Raw genomic sequence first — 20366 nt, 5'->3', positions numbered from 1 at the left:
TAACTTTCCACCGGCACTCGTGTATAACCGCAAATGGCCAACACGCCGTAGTTGATATGGGTGCGCAGTTGATGAAACCAATGGAGCATACTCCGGTTGGAAAACCGTCTCTACAGTGCTCAAAATTGGCTAGAATTCTGGCCATGTAATTCTGACAAAGTAAAAAAATATTCTTAAATAGCCTAATTGACAAGTAACTCCGATGTTGTCAAGCTCTCCCCTGAACACTGAATATTTTGTCTTACAAATAAATGAACATCTTAGTTGGCTACCTTGCCACCTTAGCCATTTGGTCCATGGTTCATTTTTAATGAGGGAATTATTTTAAGAGACAAGTATTTGGTTGTGATTGTAATGTTGCAGGACAGCCAACCCTCCTCCCGGAGTGTCCAGGAGAGCTACTGGGTGTGCAGGGTTTTGCTCCAGCCCTCAAACACACACCATTGTAGAAGAAAAAATCAGCTACTCAATAGCACCTTGATAAGCTGACTGTGTTTGAGCAGGGTTGGATAAACAGCCTGCACACCCAGTAACTTTCCAGATGGAGGGTTGACAGACCACGTGTTATATTGTAGCCTATCAGTGCAGTATTTTACTTTGTGGATGGTTAAGTGCCTTAGTCAAGGCCACAATGGCAGGAGATATAATGCATGGGATCAGAGACCAGCAGCCTTCCATTGTCAATACCAGTGATAATAAGGAAGGTTATTTTGCAAAGTGGTTCCTTGCATCATACAACACAATTTTCAGTTACCTTTTTAGGCCCATGTTGTAAGACAATTTTGTATTTTTGAGCTTTCAGACAAGTGAAAAATCAGCCTTACTTGGCTAAAAAAGTTAATGTCAAGCCCTGTTAGAATTGTCTCTCGCTTTAAAGTATAGAACAATGTCGCCCCATGCGTTTTTTCGGCAGTGCTGTCAAACAATGTGACTCAACTGTCTGGAAGAATATTATTAGCCCCTGCTGTGTTGAAATCAGATTACACTGATGACTTGTCAAGTTAATTCTAAACTCTATTCAGTGACAATAAGCCTTATCGGGACAACATTTTAATTGACATAATATGTACATACACTTTCCAATTTCACATTAGCTACGGGAATGACACGAGCCAAGAGGGTTCAGTTGACATTCTTGCTTTGCAACTCAAAAGTACCATAAATGTCATATTAGCCACTATCCAGGAGGCTAAGCATTGCTAACTATATTAGACCTACTACACTCTTAATTATTTCAACAAAACCATATTACACTCTTGAATAACTCAACAATTCACAAGCATGTGCAGACAACAGGTTTATTTTCTCAGCTGCACACTCATTACATTTTAGCTTCAAGACAAAAGCACAGAGTTACTGCTAACTAAAGCTAACATGTGTTCAAGTAACGTGGGCCTTTCAAAAATGAACGATCACCCCTCCAATATGAATATAAAAGTACAGTAGACCTACCTTACAACAAACATGCTTCTTTTATCAATATCATGCAAATCATTAGGCTGCATGTGGTAAAAGCAAATTGCAACTGAAAATATGGGTGTAATTCACCAGGGAGTTGAGATGTTGAGCTGTTATATGGAAGCCCATTCCCACCACCCAAAACTTGCTTTATATGCATTTTATTTTTCAGACCCCTTGACTTTTTCCACATTTTGTTACGTCACAGCCTTATTCTAAAATGTTGTAAAACAAGATTCGCATCAATCTACACACAATACCCCATAATGACAAAGCAATTTTTTTTTTTTTTTTTGGCCAATTTACTTTTGAAAAAATATCAAATTTACATAAGTATTCAGACCCTTTACTCAGTACTTTTAGGATGTAATTGTTGCCAACGGTGCTTCAAGTCTTCTTGGGTATGATGCTACAAGCTTGGCAAACCTGTATTTGAGGAGTTTCTCCCATTCTCTGCAGATCCTCTTCAGCTCAGGTTGAATGGGGAGCATTGCTGCACAGCTATTTTCAGGTCTCTCCAGAGATGTTAGATCAGGTTCAAGTCCGGGCTCTGGCTGGGCCACTCATGGACATTCAGAGACTTGTCCCGAAGCCACTCCTGCGTTGGCTTTGCTGTATGCTTTAGAGGTCGATTTAATTAGGGTGGATTTCAAAACAATCGATAATCGGCATTTTTGGACACCGATCATGACCGATTACATTGCACTCCACGAGGAGACTGCGTGGCAGGCTTGACTACCTGTTATGCAGTGCAGCAAGGAGCCAAGGTAAGGTGCTAGCTAGCATTAAACGTATCTTATAAAAAAACAATCATACTTAACTACAGGTAGTTGATGATATTACTCGTTTATCTAGCTTGTCCTGCGTTGCATATAATCGATGCGGTGCCTGTTAATTTATCATTGAATCATAGCCTACTTCGCCAAACGGGTGATTTAACAAGCGCATTCCGAAAAAGCACTGTCGTTGCACCATTGTGTACCTAACCATAAACATCAATGCCTTTCTTAAAATCAATACACAAGTATATATTTTTAAACCTGCATATTTAGGTAATATTGCCTGCTAACATTAATTTATTTTAACTAGGGAAATTGTGTCACTTCTCTTGCGTTCTGTGCAACAGTCAGGCTATATGCAGCAGTTTTGGCCGTCTGGCTCGTTGCGAACTGTGTGAAGAGCAACTTCGCCAAACGGGGGATGACTTAACAAAAGCACATTTGCGAAAAAAGCACAATCGTTGCACAAATGTACCTAACCATAAACATCAATGCCTTTCAATACAATCAATACACAGAAGTATATTTTTTAAAACCTGCATATTTAGTTCAAATAAATCCAGGTTAGCAGGCAATATTAAACTAGGGTAATTGTGTCATTGCACGCAGAGTCAGGGTATATGCAACAGTTTGGGCCGCCTGGCTCCTTGCAAACTAATTTGCAAGAATTTTACCTAATTATGACATAACATTGACATAACATTGAAGGTTGTGCAATGTAACAGAATTAGACTAATGGATGCCACACGTTAGATAAAATACGCAACGGTTCCGTATTTCACTGAAAGAATAAACGTTTTGTTTTCGAAATTATAGTTTCCGGATTTGACCATATTAACGGTTTGTATTTCTGTGTGTTATTATGTTATAATTAAGTCTATGATTTGATAGAGCAGTCAGACTGAGCGGTGGTAGGCAGCAGCAGGCTCGTAAGCATTCATTCAAACAGCACTTTTGTGCGTTTGCCAGAAGCTCTTGTGCTTCAAGCATTGAGCTGTTTATGACTTCAAGCCTATCAACTCCTGAGATTAGGCTTGTGTAACCGGTGTGAAATGGCTAGCTAGTTAGTGGGGTGCGCGCTGATAGCGTTTCAATCGGTGACGTCACTCGCTCTGAGACCTTGAAGTAGTTGTTCCCCTTGCTCTGCAAGGGCCGCGGCTTTTGTGGAGCGATGGGTAACGATGCTTCGAGAGTGGCTGTTGTCGATGTGTTCATGGTTCGAGCCCAGGTAGGGGCGAGGAGAGGGACGGAAGCAATACTGTTACACTGGCAGTACTAAAGTGCCTATAAGAACATCCAATATTCAAAGGTATATGAAATACAAATGGTATAGAGAGAAATAGTCCTATAATTCCTATAATAACTACAACCTAAAACTTCTTACCTGGAAATATTGAAGACTCATGTTAAAAGGAACCACCAGCTTTTATATGTTCTCATGTTCTGAGCAAGGAACTTAAACGTTACCTTTTTTACATGCCACATATTGCACTTTTACTTCCTTCTCCAACACTTTGTTTTTGCATTATTTAAACCAAATTGAACATATTTATTTATTTGAGGCTATATTGATTTGATTGTATTATATTAAGTTGAAATAAAAGTGTTCGTTCAGTATTGTTGTAATTGTCATTATTACAAATACATTAAAAAAAATCGGCCGATTAAATCAGTATTGCCTTTTTTTGGTCCTCCAATAATCGGTATCGGCGTTGAAAAATCATAATCGGTCGACCTCTAGTATACTTAGGGTCGTTGACCCGGTGGAAGGTTAACCTTCGTCCCAGTCTGAGGTCCTGAGTGCTCTAGAGCAGATTTTCATCAAGGATCTCTCTGTACTTTGCTCTGTTCATCAGTCCCTGCTGCTGAAAAACATCACTGCATGATGCTGCCGCCACCATGCTTCACCGTGACCGGTTTCCTCCAGACGTGACACTTGGCATTCAGGCCAGAGAGTTCAATCTTGGTTTCATCAGACCAGTCGGTCTTGTTTCTTAGAGTCTGTAGGTGATCAACTAAGACCATATCTCAACATTTTGACTATGGGGTATTGTGTGTAGATTGATGAGGGAAAACATTTAATTTAATCCATTTTAGAACAAGGCTGTAATGTAACAAAATGTGGAAAAAGTGGGATCTGAATGGGGATCGGAATACTTTCCGAATGCACTGTATTGGTTATGTTTCTTCATTTGTAGCATTGTGTGGTGATTTCCATCTATCCCTGTTGCAGAAAAGAGCACAGCAGGGCCGCCGGCAAACGTGTGGCGAGCTGGCATTTGACCCAAAAGCTCATGATGTTTTTGACAGGATTTAGTTTTCATCCTCCCTAGGACCAGGAGTAAAAAAACAAACAAAAAACATATGACCTGATTAGGAACGATCTGGTCCCATTGTAGCCCATATAAAAAGTTTTAAGTTATTGCTATGTCATACCAGGAGTTTTACTTGGTTAGGTTGTCCAGGAAACCCCCCCCCCCCCACACACAACACACAAATAGTTTTGTTTGAACGACTATTTCAACATTTTTGACTTGCATAGTTTGACTGACACATCTAGAAATGTACTTGCATATCAAAACATTTGAGATAGTAGGCCTATTGACTTTTTTTATGAAAAAAAATACTGTGACTGGAATGGGCTTCCATAGTTTGGCTCAGGGCAGGTGGCAGCTTCTGTCACAATTTCAGAATGTAACTGCAATTTCAGGTTGTTAACAGCCTAACTCGATAAAAACAAGTCTCAAATATAAGGAAAATATCTATACATTTTAGCTGTTTCAAAAACATTGCTCTACTATTACCATTTTTACTATAGTAGTGTTGAGCTCAACGAGATGGGTGAGTGTCTGAGGTAGCGCTCGAGTCGTGATAGTTTAGGAAGTTTACACAACAGTATGGTTTCTCGAGAATTGATACCTCTTGAGAACCTCCCGAAAATATCCCTTTGCTATCGTCAGTGTGAAAACAGACTAATGCTCACTTTGCCTGGAGAGGTAACAAATTAGGATGACGGTCCACTTTTCCTAATCGAACAAACTGCTAGAGATGGACTCCCCACACTTGTGATGTGTGAATGGTGACATTGTGTGTCTCCTCATTAACAACAACAGATGGCTGCTGCCAACTCTGCCACAGCCTCTTCACTAGACTCCTTCATGGGGATCTCTGTCTGTACCACTGCCCTCTACAGATTTGAGTTGAAGTGGCAATGTCCACTGCAGTCCATGGCTGTTCAGCTAAAGGTCCGTCAGCATGTTCTGACCCACTGTTCCTCTGGCTTAAGGCCTGTCAGCCTGTTCTGACCCACTATCCTCTTGCTAAAGACCTGTCGGTGTGTTCATGCCTCATTAATTTGTTTTGTGTTGTGTACCTCTCATCAGTGACTGTCTCAACTTATTGTTTACATTTCGTCTGGCTCTATCTGAACGCTGTCATCATTCAGGAGTTATTTATGGCCGTGATGTTGCTTTGTTTTGCAATGGGGCAATAAATATTCCCAGGCCAGTGGACGGTCGTGCTGCATAATATTGCATGTGGTTTAGGTGCTGTCAGTCGTGTCTCGTTGTAATAGGCTAATTGTATTACACTGACTGAGGCCTGGTCATGTTTTGTATTAGGTTAGGTAGTGTGACAGGGCACAGTGAAAGGATTCACATGTGGTCCTGTACAAGGATTGGGAGGGTGCAGAGGTAGCTGGTTCAGCTGCCACATGCCTGGACAGACCATACTAACAGCTGCTGGGGCGGGATAGGGTGACCAGGGGGAGTCAGTCTTTCTCAATATGCCCATTGAGCTGAAGCAGAGCTGGATGGGCACCACTGTCTCAGCTGTCTGGGGCTGTCATGGCCAATTCCCAGAGTCCCTGCCCCCAGTCCTCAGCCGTTCTACGCACCAAAGGCACGCACCCATACTGGCACTCTGACAGGCACACGATGTACCTCATGCATGACATGCCAACTGGTGTGGATCAATCTGAAGATGTCCACAGCCTCACTGAGGAATAGTCAATAGTTGTAAAATGAGACCTGAGGCTTATGACTTGCCAAACAGTGGTTGTTGTTGGTGATTCATATTTCAGATCAGCTATTTATTTTCTATCATTCTTGTGTTGAATTAGTTTATTCAATGATTTGTGAATAAGAGTTTAGATCAATTAATCTCATCCTTAGTTGATATAGAAAATTGATTGAAATTGAATTAATACATAGACATTTGGCCATTATCTGACTGCAACTTTTTAAAACTTCATGAGTTGAATTTCAAATGTTCTCCAGCTCTCAGTAGAAAAGAGGATTGAGGCTGACTGTGTAAATGTATTGCGGCCTGTACTGTGCAGTCTGTAGTGTATGATAGAAGTGTGATGTGCTGCAGCAGTGTTGTTCTGACATGAGGACATCGAGGCCTTGTAGCAGTTGCAGTGCCCTCTTGCCCCCCCCCTCCTCCTCAGTCTGTTCAACCTCTCCCTGGAGGCTATGAGTCTCGGCACGTGGCACAGGGGCCCTCTCCCATAGGACTACTAGAACGGCCATCTGCTGTGGACCTCATGACTGCCCCTACCCCACGCTTTGTTCTGTTCCTAAAGAGACCACCACAACTCACTTTCCCAGTGAGCTCAGCTTTCCTCTGTCTGACACACACAGCAAGCCCCTCTCTGTGGGATTTCGCCACGGAGAACCATGATCATGGATTTACTTCCTTGTACCAGCCTTGGAAAGTTTGACTTCTGAAAGCCACATCAAAAGCTGAGAGTGGAAGCCTCTGGGTTGAAAAGCAAACCCAGCCCAGCGGGAACCTATTAGTAGTGCTTCAGACACCCTAATTTCACTCAGGGTGAATAAATCAAATGTGTGGGGGGTCTCAGTGACTCCCTCACTCACTGCCTCTGTGGAGAGGTTTAGAGAGAGGGAACTGGTCAGACGTCTGTGTTGTACTGGGAACGAAGTGGAAGATGTACTGGGAGCTGTGGCTGAGCCAGTTGACGTCGACCGACCTGCAGCATATGCTGGTGGGGAACAAAGGTGGGAGAACATGACACCTAGATGGGGCAGGGTCACACTTGACATCGTGGCCACTTTAGTCCTCAGGAGATGTCTTGACGGATTTAATATACTGCTTCCATGTGGTGTACTGTGTATGGACAGAGTTTGCCTGCTGAATATTTTGAATGGAGCACTGCATACTTGAGTAGTTTTATTGTGTTTTAGAATGGCGCTCTGTGTACTTTAGTTCAGTGTGCTTCCTGTTTTACTCCCCATTTCACACATTCCACTCATTAGGTTGGATTTGGAGATCTGGGCCATTTTTCAACTATTTGGTTCAGATGCATGACTTCATAGTTGTTGAGGCCAAGCTGGAATTCAACTCAGTCTTGCACAGTGTGTACCCTGACTTATCAGACCCTATTGTTTTTTATTTCTGTGTAGAACGTCATGGTTAAAAGGAAGTGTAATAGGAAGTAATGATGCCTTTCAGTAAATTATTTACTGGTAACCATTAGCTACTGACCACCACAGACTCTCACTGATGGTTCCAGTCACTTATTGTACATGTATAACTTGGGTGTAGCCAGCCAGTCATTCTTTTGTTTTATAGGCTCCATGAACGAGTTGTTAAATTTTCTCCATACATGAAAAAGTAATCTTCCGGCAAGTAGATTGCTCTCTCCATGCCCACTTTCAACTTTCTTTTTAAATGCCTCTTTCATCCTCTCCCCTCTCCTCCACTGCCTTTATTTCACTCTTATCCCTCTCTCCCTGGCAGTCGGTAAGCCCCATTCAGCAGCTGCCCAGACATGTTGTGGAGGTTGTTGGCAGCTGTTGAGGAGCCCTGTGAGCGAGTGAGGCTCAGGCATGTTGTGTGGGTGGAGGCCCGCAGTATCTTTCCGACCACGCCGACAGACAGCCCCTCCCCGCAGCTCCTACACTCTTTATATACAGGCAGGGGGAAAAAGCCAAGTAGAACGTTCATGTTGGACCTAGTCCTCACATCTCAGATTAGTGTGTGTGGAAAGTGAAGTGAGCAGAGTGGACAGGCAGAGTATGTATTTGAGGACCCTTCAACCCAGCAGCAGTTTTGAGGAAGAGTGGGTTAGGCTGACAGGCCGGCCCTATACTGGGGCAAAGGATGTGGACGGGCCTAGACTCTCAGGTAGCTACTCCTTCAACCGGGCTCTTTCTGTCTGTCTATTTGGGTAGACTCAGCCTGCCTATTTACTGGACAATTACTGATATTATGTTGGCACTGGTAAATGGCTATTTCAAATATGATTTGAGACGATTGTTAAAGGAACAGAAGAACAGACTGTGGCAAAACATAAGTGGGCGATAGGAATGCTGGTTTTGGGGTCTCTAAAAGGCAGACTGCATTTGTTATGTAAATTTGTGTACATATGTATGTGTTTTGTTAGGCATATCTGTGGCTATGTTTAATCATGATTTCCAGAGTTTTTAGGCAGCTTGACCTCTCTGATCCACTCACCAACCTCTTTATCCATCTCTCCCTGTCCTCTCTCCAGAGGCCCTCCACCGGCCCTTCGGCCTGGACTCGGCAGCATTGACGGAGGCGGTACGCTGGAGCTCCAAGGAGAACCTGCTGGGTGCTGCCGAGAGCGATCCCAACCTCTTTGTTGCACTTTATGACTTTGTTGCCAGTGGCGACAACACGCTGAGCATCACGAAAGGTATGTACTCTGAAAGAGCTTTTTATCAATAGGCTTTCCAAACAGATCATCACAAACCACTCCTTTATCTAAAGATGACTCGCTCCCAGAGATATGGGGCAGTTCTTACTGAAGAGATTTCTTCAAAGTATGGTACCATTGTACCATTCAGTGAACTATATTTTTGTTTATTCCAAGTCCTTTGTTCTACTTTCTCGTTGTATTTAATCCGTGTCCCTGCTGATCATACTGGGTAACAAGCTTAAAATAATATGTGGGTGAGAGCGGGACTTTTTAAATTAACTAATATAAAAGCATTAAAGCTCTATCTTAATAAGCTGATGCCTGCCTCAAGTCACCCCAAGGCTGCTGCCTAAGATGAGGCTAATGCTTAGACTGTGAGTCACTGAGTGCCCAATGGAGAGGCGGGCAGGCCAGCACTCCCACACCCTTGTTTTACTCCATTGCACTTTTAATGTGGAATCCTTTGAACTTTAATAATAACAGGTGGATAAACCCAGCAGTGGGTGATCAGAGGGTCTCAGATCAATGCCATGCCTCAGACCAGTAATGTTCGCCACGAGCCGCCTGACTTTCACCATTTCCACCCAGAGCCAGCTCTCTGGCTGCCCACGGTGTGTCGCAAAAGAAACTGTAGTGTGACTGTTTTGGCCGGACCAATGTTGTTTTTCTGCCTCCGCGGCTATCCAGTGTCAATAGAGCTTGTAGCTATGGCCTCTGTGGCACCAGAGGGTATTGAGTCTGCAGCACGCTCGGCTTAGCCCATGATGTACAGAGGGCGAGCGAGTAGGAGAGAGGGAGTAAGTGGAAGAAAGCTTGGCGCAGTCCCATCTCCAGGCCGTGCCATAACATCTCACTGTCATTATCCTCTCATTGGGAGCAGCTTTGAATGGCTGCAGGGAGCTGCCGGACAGCCAGGGCGTGTTTCAGTTCCACAGCCACACAGCTCCTCTACAGTACTGCAGTCTCTCTGCAAGAGGCACTCCCTCCCATCTCCACTGCTGACCTCATAAGAGGCAGACAACGCAGCAGACCAAGTTGCTACATGCCCTGCCCTACCTCTTGGCACCGCAGTAAATTATGCATCAACGGGGGCTATTTAAAGCCTATGGAGGAGTCAAAAGCGCCAAGCTTCAATCGGTGCTAATGTCCTGAAGTGGCTCTAAATGTTTAAAGATGTCCTTTTACCTGACTCTCTCTCTCCCTGTCCCTCTCTGCCCAGGTGAGAAGCTTAGGGTGCTCGGTTACAACCAGAATGGGGAGTGGAGCGAGGTGCGCTCGAAGAACGGCCAGGGCTGGGTGCCAAGCAACTACATTACACCCGTCAACAGCCTGGAGAAGCACAGCTGGTACCACGGGCCTGTGTCGCGCAGCGCAGCAGAGTACCTGCTCAGCAGCCTCATCAACGGTAGCTTCCTGGTCCGGGAGAGCGAGAGCAGCCCAGGACAGCTGTCCATCTCCCTGCGCTACGAGGGAAGAGTCTACCACTACCGCATCAACACTGCTTCAGATGGCAAGGTAGCTAGGGGTCTGGGACCTACAGAGGGGCTGTCTCACTTCTCTCTAACTTCTCTCTCTGTCCTCTCGTCTTCCATCTCTTCTTCACTTTTGTTGTGAAACTGCTCTGTTCCTGCTAATGTCTCTGCTCTGTCTTTTTTTTTTTAGCTGTCTCTGGTTCCTCCCCACAGTGCTGCTGTCTCGGTCTGTACACATGTATAACCCTAACCCTCTGTCTGTCCCAAGGTGTACGTCACGGCAGAGAGCCGCTTCAGCACCCTGGCCGAGCTGGTGCACCACCACTCCACCGTGGCCGACGGCCTGGTCACCACACTCCACTACCCGGCGCCCAAGTGCAACAAGCCCACCGTCTACGGCGTGTCGCCCATCCACGACAAGTGGGAGATGGAGCGCACCGACATCACCATGAAGCACAAACTGGGTGGGGGACAGTACGGAGAGGTGTACGTGGGAGTCTGGAAGAAATACAACCTCACCGTCGCAGTTAAAACACTGAAGGTTTGTGTCTTCTATAGATTGGTGGTGTGACTTGGATGTCCCCTGTAAGATCCCTCCATCTAGTGTGTCTATTTTGTGGAATCATGGAATATGAAGGAGGCATGGTATTTAGTGGTAGTTGGTCACCACCTGATGGTGGAATGTTGTATTACACCAAACTGAAACTCAATGGCGGCAATGACTACTGTTGGAGAAATGTTTCATCACAGTTTAACTTGTTTTGTTCACCTTGGTTTCATGGTACTAAGATATTGAATAAATCCAGTGAATATTGACCTTTCTGCTTGTTTGTCTTCCAGGAGGACACCATGGAGGTGGAGGAGTTCCTGAAAGAGGCAGCAGTCATGAAGGAGGTGAAACATCCCAACCTGGTGCAGCTGCTAGGTCAGTGCTGCTCACAGTTCAGCTCCACTTAGTAACAGCACATGGCATTTCTATCAGCTGTTGGGGTTCTAGGCTCTTGATGCGTAATTACGTCTAACCTCAGTTGGCTTGCCTCTGTCCAGGTGTGTGTACTTTGGAGCCTCCCTTCTACATCGTGACAGAGTACATGCCCCATGGCAACCTGCTGGACTACCTGAGGGAGTGTGACCGGGAGGAGGTGAACGCAGTGGTGCTGCTCTACATGGCCACGCAGATCTCCTCTGCCATGGAGTACCTGGAGAAGAAGAACTTCATCCACCGGGACCTGGCGGCCAGGAACTGTCTGGTGGGGGAGAACAGCGTGGTGAAGGTGGCTGACTTTGGGCTGAGCAGGCTGATGACTGGGGACACGTACACAGCACACGCCGGAGCCAAGTTCCCCATCAAGTGGACCGCCCCGGAAAGCCTGGCCTACAACACCTTCTCTATCAAGTCTGATGTGTGGGGTGAGTCAGAACCAGATTTTCAAGCACTCTCCTTTTCACCTTTGATGTTGACTGATTTAGTACATGTAGTGTGAGCGTTCTTCTCATCCTATGACTGTTTCTCGTCCCTCAGCTTTCGGTGTGCTGCTGTGGGAGATAGCGACGTACGGTATGTCTCCGTACCCAGGGATCGACCTGTCTCAGGTATACGACCTGCTGGAGAAGGGCTACCGCATGGAGCAGCCAGAGGGCTGTCCACCTAAAGTCCACGAGCTGATGAGGGCTTGTGAGTATGAGCACTGCACTGAGTACACACAATGTCCCACCAACACACAGTCCCTCACACTATCATCCATTCACTTATAGCTATGTAACCTATATTGACCTTTTATTTTGGTTTGATGTCAGGCTGGCAATGGAGCCCGTTGGACCGACCTTCGTTTGCCGAGACCCACCAGGCCTTTGAGACAATGTTCCACGATTCCAGCATCTCCGAAGGTACTTGTACGACATAGTCACATTACTACCCTTAAGGCTTAAACAAGGCATTTAGCTCTGCTGCCTGACTCCATTCAATCCTGTCAGTTGTGGCACTAGAGAGCATACATTTGTGGATATTAGAGCGGGAATGGCTCTTAATGGTGCGTTAACATATCTGTAGGGCCTTTTCATAGTGGTACAGCATGCCTGGTACCTCTGGGAGAGACGGAGGATGATATCTGAGTGAGGAAAGGGCATGCTGAGCTGAGGTGAGGGGAGTACAGGGAGAATGCAGGGCTTTCAGAGAAGCACTATAAACTCTAAGCATTGGTTTCTGCAGTTATTCCAATAAATGCAGTACTACTATTTCTAGCAAGGGAATCAATGTGTATAACGATCTAATGTAAAGGTTCACTTAATTAAGCATTCCTTTCCTCCCGTGGCTCCCTCTCTTTCTCTGCAGAGGTAGCAGAGGAGCTGTGTAAGACTGCCGCCTCTGGCCATGCCCCGTCACCACACCCCTTCAGCCACGACATGCCACTGCTGCCCTCGAAGTCGCGCACTCTCAAGATACACGCGGAGAACAAGGAGAACATCGAGGGGGGTTTGGATGGCAGGCAGGAGCCCAGCACACACGGCCCATCAGGTACCCGCCTTGCCCGCCTCCATGCCCGCAGGCTGAGGAGAATGGCTGCTGTGTACCTGGCAGACTGAACATCACTGGATCACCTTACCCATCCCCTAAACGCACCATCTTATCTCAGTGTCATTACAATCACAACACACCTCCTTTAGCGTCATATATAGAGCTTTCCCTCATAATTTATAAAGAATTACTGTAATGTCACTTATCTAGCCTCATGGATAATATGCAGTGGGGACTGTTGCCATATCCAACCACAACACTTAAAGGTCCAATGCAAATCATTTCTGGGTAAAAATTAAGTACCTTACTGTGAAAAAATTGTCAAAAGGATACAAAAATAGCTTCTTAGCCAAGAGCAATTTCTCAAGCAACAATTTTGTTAGGATTGTCTGGGAGTGGTCTGAGTGGGGAGGGGAAAACTAGCTGTTATTGTCAGAGTATTATTCAAAACTGATAGTGTGGAAATGTATATAAAACACAGCTAAATCATGTTTTTGACTGCACTGGGCCTTTAAAGCATTGCCTTTGGCCAAATACCAGATGCAGGGTTTAGATTAAATGCATTCTCAATCCTCTCCCATATACAATTCACTATTGAGGATCTGCATGACATTATAAACCACATCTCCATCAAATCTTCTTCCCTGACATGATTAGACAAGGCTGGGTAAAAATACCTGTTTTGTACTCCTCTGTGTTCATGTTTGTCACTCATCTTTCATTTATATTAAAATAATGATTGAGGGTATTGAATTCTAATCCTCTTGTCTCTCCCTGTTGCATCCTTCACACACAACTCACATATAACACCTACAACTAACAATCACCAAGAATGACTGCATATGTACCAATACCTGAATTAAAATTGGCTGACCCACAAGAGTATTTTGTATGGTTTTTGAAATGTTGTCTGTCTTGTTTTATGTGCAATCAAGTGACAATAAAGTGTTTTATTGCATGTTGTGTTCATGTGGAAAAACCTAATGCAATCTATGTTCCCGTCAGTCCTTATACTCGCACTTCTTTTTCACACCATTTAATCCTCCCCATGATACTTCTCCACTACCAATATGATTGATCAGTGAACACACAATAGCAAACACTGCATAATTTCAAGTTGTATTACTCATATGTATGGGATACACATGGTATACACCGTCCAAAGAAATGCTTAATTGCAGGTTTCCTTCTCGACAATGCATCCCCAAGATAAGTCTGGGATGAGGAAGCTTGAGTGGTGGTGACAAAAGGGAGGTGACTTCCTGTCATGCTGACTCCGCTGCGTGGCTCACTGTGGCGCGCATCTATTACACGTATAGAGCAGCTTCACATCCCTAGTACAAGGTGGCACCACAAAGTTATTGAAGCAGGAATGGCTCTGAAGAGAGAATATGCCTGTTGTCAAAGCAAATGGCAGCCAGCCTATGAGATTCACCGGTTGGCGCTAATGCAGATTGACGTTGAATAATGGTGTTATTAGTGTTGATAAAAGAGACCACAGCTCTGGTACCTGTTTAATTCCATATCCTCTGTTCTCTGCAGGTCTGGCAGCCACTCTGTTGGCAGGGGATGGCCGGGCGGGCAGCTCTCCTGCTCTGCCTCGGAAACAGAGGGACAAATCCCCCAGCAGCCTCTTGGAGGACTCCCAGGAGACCATGTTCACACGGGACCGCAAGGCTGGCTTCTTCAGCTCCTTCATGAAGAAGAAGTCTCCATCCCAGCTGCAGCAGAGCCTGCCCATGCCGCCCAAGAGGAGCAGCTCGTTCCGAGAGATGGAGACCCAGCCTCACAAGAAGTACGAGCCCACGGCTGGCTTCAGCGCCCCTCCTCCCCTTCCCCAGGCGGACGGCCTGGGCTTCTCACCGTCCCATGGAGAGGGGAACCACGTCCAGTCACGCTGCTGTGGGGCCACTTTTGGACAAAAGTCCTTTGCCAACCACACCTCTGGAGCCCCGCCCTTGCAGGTGGGCAGTAGTAGTAGCAGCAGCTGGGCAGGCCTGGCAGGTTTCTTCACCCCTCGCCTCATCAAAAAGACCTTAGGGCTACGGACTGGCAAGTCCACTGGGACTGAAGAGGGGGGTGGGGGGACCAAACCATTCCCCAGATCCAACTCCACCTCCTCCATGACTGCAGGGCTGCCTGACCTGGAGAGGATGGCTCTGACTTTACCCAGAAACCGCAGTAAACCTCCTCTAGAGCGCACTGCCTCCACCACCTCGCAGCCTGAGAACGGGGCAGCACACACCTCTGAGACCCTTCTTCGTAAGATGGATGAGGGCACAGCTCAGATCAGGGACCGGCCTAAAGCCAAGCTGCTTCCCCGAGGGGTGGGGGGGTGCTCTGGGGGGGTGAGGGCACCTGGGGTTGGGAGTGAGGCCGATTTGGATTGTCACTCGGGGGCTCTACGGTGTAGGGAGGGTCAGGAGGCAGGAGGACAGGACCGACAGGGATGGACGTCCCCCTCCAAAACAGTGGGATCAGGCCTGTCGGCGGCTCCACACAACCACAAGGTTCCTGTGCTGATCTCGCCTACACTCAAGCATAGCCCAGCCGATGTGCACCTGATGGGGATGGACTCTCAGGGGAACCGCTTCAAACTGCTATCGGAACACCAGGCGGACCGGGACCGACCACGACTGGTCAAACCCAAATGTGCTCCCCCTCCCCCTCCAACTCTGCGCCTCATTGGGCACTCCTACAGCGGGGATGGGGAGGAGCAGGTCGTAGGGGCTGTGGAGATCAACGGTGATGGGGTGAAAAGGCCGGGACGAGCAAGGGAAGTGGGAACCGGGAGACCATCAGTGCCACCACCACAAGTGCCTCCACCAACTTCAGCCTCCTCTTTTTCCTCTGCCAACAACATTAACACAACCCCCACTAAGATGGCCAACGGTGCCACAAGCACTGCTTCTTCCACAGCCCCCTCTGGTGGCTCTAAGCCTCTGCGTCGGACTCGACAGCAGGCTGAGAGGGTTCAACCGGAGAAGATCAGTAAGGAGGCTTTGCTGGAGTGTGCCGAGTGCCTGAGAGGTGCCCTCCACAGCAGCCCTGAGCCCTCCTCCAGCAGCCAGGTCTTAGATGCTGGCCACCAGCTGCTAGACTACTGCTCAGGCTACGTGGACTGCATCCCACAGATGCGGAACAAGTTTGCCTTCCGGGAGGCCGTGGGCAAATTAGAGCTGAGTCTGCAGGAGCTGCGGGCATCGTCCTCCTCTGGAATTGGAGGGGGATTCAGTGGCCCAGGACCAAGCCCTGCTCTGGACAACTTACACATCTGCATCAAAGAAATCAGTGATGTGGTTCAGAGATAGCCATCGGACCCTGTCAAAACATTTCTTTGTATTCCCTTTTTTATGTTTCTGGTTGTATTAACATTTTGGGGACAGAGAACAATCTCAGAAGTACCTCAGAAAATCACTAAATTGGATCTCTTATTGTTTACAGTTGACTCTTTCTCAAAAATGCCAGGGGAGAACACTGTTCTAACCTTTGTACATAAACATTGTTGATACCAAACTAGATATGGTTCAATTTACACCAAGTAACTGTTTTGCCCCAAGTTCAAACTTTTCCATCTGGTTTTAAGGCCTTTCTTTTAATCGAATGTGGAGTATATCAGCTATGTATTCAGTCCCAGAGTGTTGGTAAAGAACAAAGTCAGTTTGCGTATGTGTCATAGTCATCATAGCCATAATTATTCTCCACTTTGTTTCTTGGCTGAGTTTACTATCTTTGGTTTATGATCCTGGCAACTATGAGTTCCTGTGACAGGAAGTCACTGTTCAAAACTATTGTCACCTGGAAAATGGAAGAGTGTTCCACTTAATCAGGTCTACCCTCGGCCATTTGATTTGGTTTGAGTATTTCAGGAAAATGCTCACTTAAAAGCGGAATGGAAAATGTAAGCATTTTAATATTTATGTCCAAATTCCCTTGCACATGTATCTAAATGTTCGGAGCTAATGAGAAGTGAGGAAAGCGCAAGGTAACACATGGGAAGGTGGTTTGGGGCAGTATTTCCTGGGGGCATTTCCCTCAGTGCCTATAGATTGTTAAATGATTGAAAATCTGCAAACACAGCCACTCCCTGACAAAATACTAATCTCAATGCAAACTGCGGTATGTCTCCAGAAAATGAGTGATTTATTTGTACATTATTTGGTTTTAACTTTAGAATGTCTTTATGTATGAACTTGAATTTAAATTAATTATTGTTTTTTATTAAAAGCACAGACCTATTTTAAAAACGTTATATCCAGGAAAAGGTTCAAGGTCACTTTTGCTTGGATAAGTATTTGACTATGAAAAGAAACATTCGTAGGAAGTTTATTGCAGGACTGAGGCCCCCAACCCCATCTGAACATCTGCAAAACGAATGTCTTTTTTTCCTTCTTTGATTATGAAGGTGTACGTTCCAACATTTGTCAGAGTTTTGTGATCTTATTCCTTTGAAAAGATGAGGTGTTTAATCTGTCAAACTTCTCTGGTCATTTCAATACCGACATCGGTATTCTGTTTTCGATGAGCACTTTGGGGCCACATAAATGAGTGAAGATGACTAATATCCCTTTTAGATGCTTTTTGATCATCTCTACGCAAACATTTCCATTTCATATTGTTGGAAGTCATTTCATCCTGTTTGTTGTATTGTGCACAAATAGCAAGTCTCACCCGTGCCTGCAATCCTTTCTCTAGAATAATTTGGCTAATGAATCAAGCAATCAAAACAAAAAAAGCTTGTTTATAACGGAGTGTCCCTCGACTGAAAATTCCCCTAATGCCCACTTGAGATGTTGGAACCCTTGGTGTACACTGGATAAAGCCTATGAAGTAGTAGACATTGATTGCTATATTGCATTTCGTCTTAGTATAAACTCTAATAGTACCGTTTATGACACCCAATATTTTTCACAGTTCATTCCATGTCTGTTTTGGGGTACACCACCTATTTAATCCAGCAGATGAGCTTCAGTGTCTCTCTGTTCATTCAAATGTCGTCTTGACTAATAGGATGTCATGAAACTAATTGTTTCTTTACACTGTGAGGTTCCAAATTAAATAATGAGGTATTTGTTTTTATTTTCTTGCTACTGGATACAGCAGTGTTTTTCCAATTATTCATGGTGCCTTTTGTGAAATATATTGTATGTATAGTGCACTACTAAGTCAAGAAATGGATATACAGCGATGTGTAATTGTAAATATCTTGTGCTTTGGTTATCAGATGACACATTTCGCCATGAGATTGTAGCCAAGTATAAATATAACTACAACATACATTTATATTACTGGGAGTAAATTTAAGACTCAAACTTGAAAATAAAATGTGCAATTTGTCTCCTATATTATAATAGATGGACTGATGGTCAAATACAGCTTGTTCTTGGTCTGATAGTGGTCCATACTTGTGATCCCACATAATTCTGTCTCTGACAGTTGCACAATAAGTGTTTTATTTCCAACAAACTACACAAACACGAGTCTCTCTGGTGCACTTCCCCAAAGCTGCTCTGTAGTATTAAGGATCTGAACTATTAAACTCTCTGCATCCTCCACTTGCTGTCTGTGAAATTCTTAATGACTGATTACCAATTTGGCCTTCCATTATTTTGCCTGTCACCCTTGCTTATTTATGCTTCGATCGTCTTTGTTCTGCTTTATTGCCAAACTGCACTAGTGAGACGAGTATCCCATAGACTTGTGATTGTCTCTAATTTAATGTTGGAGCAAGAGTGTAATGAACAAGGCTTGTCACGCTAGGAGAATTAGTTTGCAATGATTGCAATTTTGCAAAAAATGTATTTCATTTTGGTTGAAGTGCTCTTCAAATCATTTCTGCCCAGTTTGTCTTTATGATTAAGCTGTATGTCCTTTATTTGTTGTTGCTGTATTTATTTTGTAAATAATGTTTTGGATCCTGCAACTTTTCTGTTTGATCTGGACAGTGCTGAAGAAATTGTATGTGCACATCATATACCAAAGGCCACTTCCTCTTCAGTTCTATGAGTGCAATGAGAATGGAATACACTTCATTTTGAAAATGTGATTTAACAGGGATAAAAATGGCAGAGGTTAATATTAACTTTTTGTTTTTAATTTAAAGCTCACATAGTATATAACTGTGAAGTTCTCCCTAGCAGTGTTAAATTTGATGTAAATAATAAAATGTTGAACATTTCTAAGGTCCATTTATCTTTTTGATTTGGGAAAATTCTAAAGATAAATCAAGAGCGCAACCTCAAGTCACCAGCTCAATCCTTTCCTTGTGTTAATCAGATGAAATAAATCTAATTGACCTGTGATTCATTTACTGTAAATAGAATATAATTGATGGGAGGAAAATAATGATATTGATTGAAACACGATGATAGCCAGGGGCAGTTAGGGATTGCATAATTTTGTGACGTGATACAAACGTTTCGTAATTTAAGACACATCCTGACCCAGGCATTAGATTACATCACATCTGCTCCTGGAACTGTCATCTGAAATGTTTTAATGCAACCTTCATCCATCCTTAACATTTTTTAAATTTAATTTAACCTTTTATTTAACTAGGCAACTCAGTGAAGAACAAATTCTTATTTATAATGACAGCCTACATACCTTTCTAGTTTTGCTTCAATAAACAGTGTATTATGTTATCAGTAATCATTTTTGGTGGAGGAAGGGTGTCTGTTTGAGTTAAAGGGCCATGTTTAAATACTCAAAAGGCATACAACGGATGTGTTCTGAACCGGGGTACTACATGCTAAATACTTGCAAACTATGTGAGTATGAACTTTATAATAATATTAAATATTTCAAATATACTACTGTATTTGGTATAGTTTTTATCTGTTAGCCCCCCCATTTTGCAAACGTGTTCTTCTGGATTATAAAATAAAATCTGGAAAGATTTTATGGATAATGAACAGATACTGATCAAATTCTCCAGCAACTGTATTATGACATCCTGTTCCTTCAAGCATGCTACCCCATATACTTAATGCTAGGGGCCCACAAGGCCATGCACATACTCATTATACAGTACTTACTAAATAGTATGGGAGCTATGCCATTTTGAACATGTCCAATGTATTTGAAATCATAAATGCACTGCAACCTGGCGTAATGGCCCAAAAGAAGAGATAGGCCTATAGTGTCATAACCATGTGCACCTATGGAACAACAAATGAGAAAGCAAAAGTATAACTTCAAATGTTTGACAATCTGTCAGCTGTTAAGGATGCTGTCAAATCTTGCCATCCCGTGACGTGTTTTTTCTCCATACTGACTCCTCCCCTAGAATCTTGGCCAAGTGTAAAGATGGCGTCCATCATGGAGGGACCACTGAGCAAATGGACTAACGTCATGAAAGGTTGGCAGTATCGCTGGTTTGTTTTGGACTACAATGCGGGTTTACTGTCATATTACACGGTGCGTATTTTATTGTACTTCATAATGAATAAGCCGAT

At 44.4% G+C, this 20366-nt stretch overlaps 2 protein-coding genes across 4 annotated transcripts in view; both read left to right on the top strand.

The window, feature by feature from the left end:
- Positions 1-19087, top strand: part of LOC120052522 (tyrosine-protein kinase ABL2-like) — a 39157-nt gene extending 20070 nt beyond the window's left edge. Inside the window, exons 1-10 of one of the 2 annotated variants that reach the window (XM_038999485.1) lie at positions 8058-8387; positions 8755-8919; positions 10142-10437; positions 10663-10935; positions 11235-11319; positions 11442-11804; positions 11917-12069; positions 12192-12281; positions 12727-12909; positions 14452-19087. In XM_038999485.1, the coding sequence (XP_038855413.1) occupies positions 8279-8387; positions 8755-8919; positions 10142-10437; positions 10663-10935; positions 11235-11319; positions 11442-11804; positions 11917-12069; positions 12192-12281; positions 12727-12909; positions 14452-16220 (3486 nt within the window). In that variant the 5' untranslated portion in view covers positions 8058-8278 and the 3' untranslated portion in view covers positions 16221-19087. Of the gene's footprint in view, positions 1-8057; positions 8388-8754; positions 8920-10141; positions 10438-10662; positions 10936-11234; positions 11320-11441; positions 11805-11916; positions 12070-12191; positions 12282-12726; positions 12910-14451 lie in introns of those variants that run through there. The other variant, XM_038999484.1, reaches the window with a different exon arrangement.
- A 1130-nt stretch (positions 19088-20217) lies between these two features.
- Positions 20218-20366, top strand: part of LOC120052521 (oxysterol-binding protein-related protein 9-like) — a 33995-nt gene continuing 33846 nt past the window's right edge. For both annotated transcript variants that reach the window (XM_038999481.1, XM_038999480.1), the window contains exon 1: positions 20218-20328. In XM_038999481.1, coding sequence (XP_038855409.1) covers positions 20218-20328 — 111 coding nt within the window. The remainder of the gene's footprint in view (positions 20329-20366) is intronic.

The sequence above is a fragment of the Salvelinus namaycush genome, chromosome 8 (assembly GCF_016432855.1).
Source record: "Salvelinus namaycush isolate Seneca chromosome 8, SaNama_1.0, whole genome shotgun sequence".
Taxonomy (NCBI): domain Eukaryota; kingdom Metazoa; phylum Chordata; class Actinopteri; order Salmoniformes; family Salmonidae; genus Salvelinus; species Salvelinus namaycush.
Note: the sequence above shows the minus strand (reverse complement) of the source record. Positions and strands in the feature narration are given on the sequence as shown.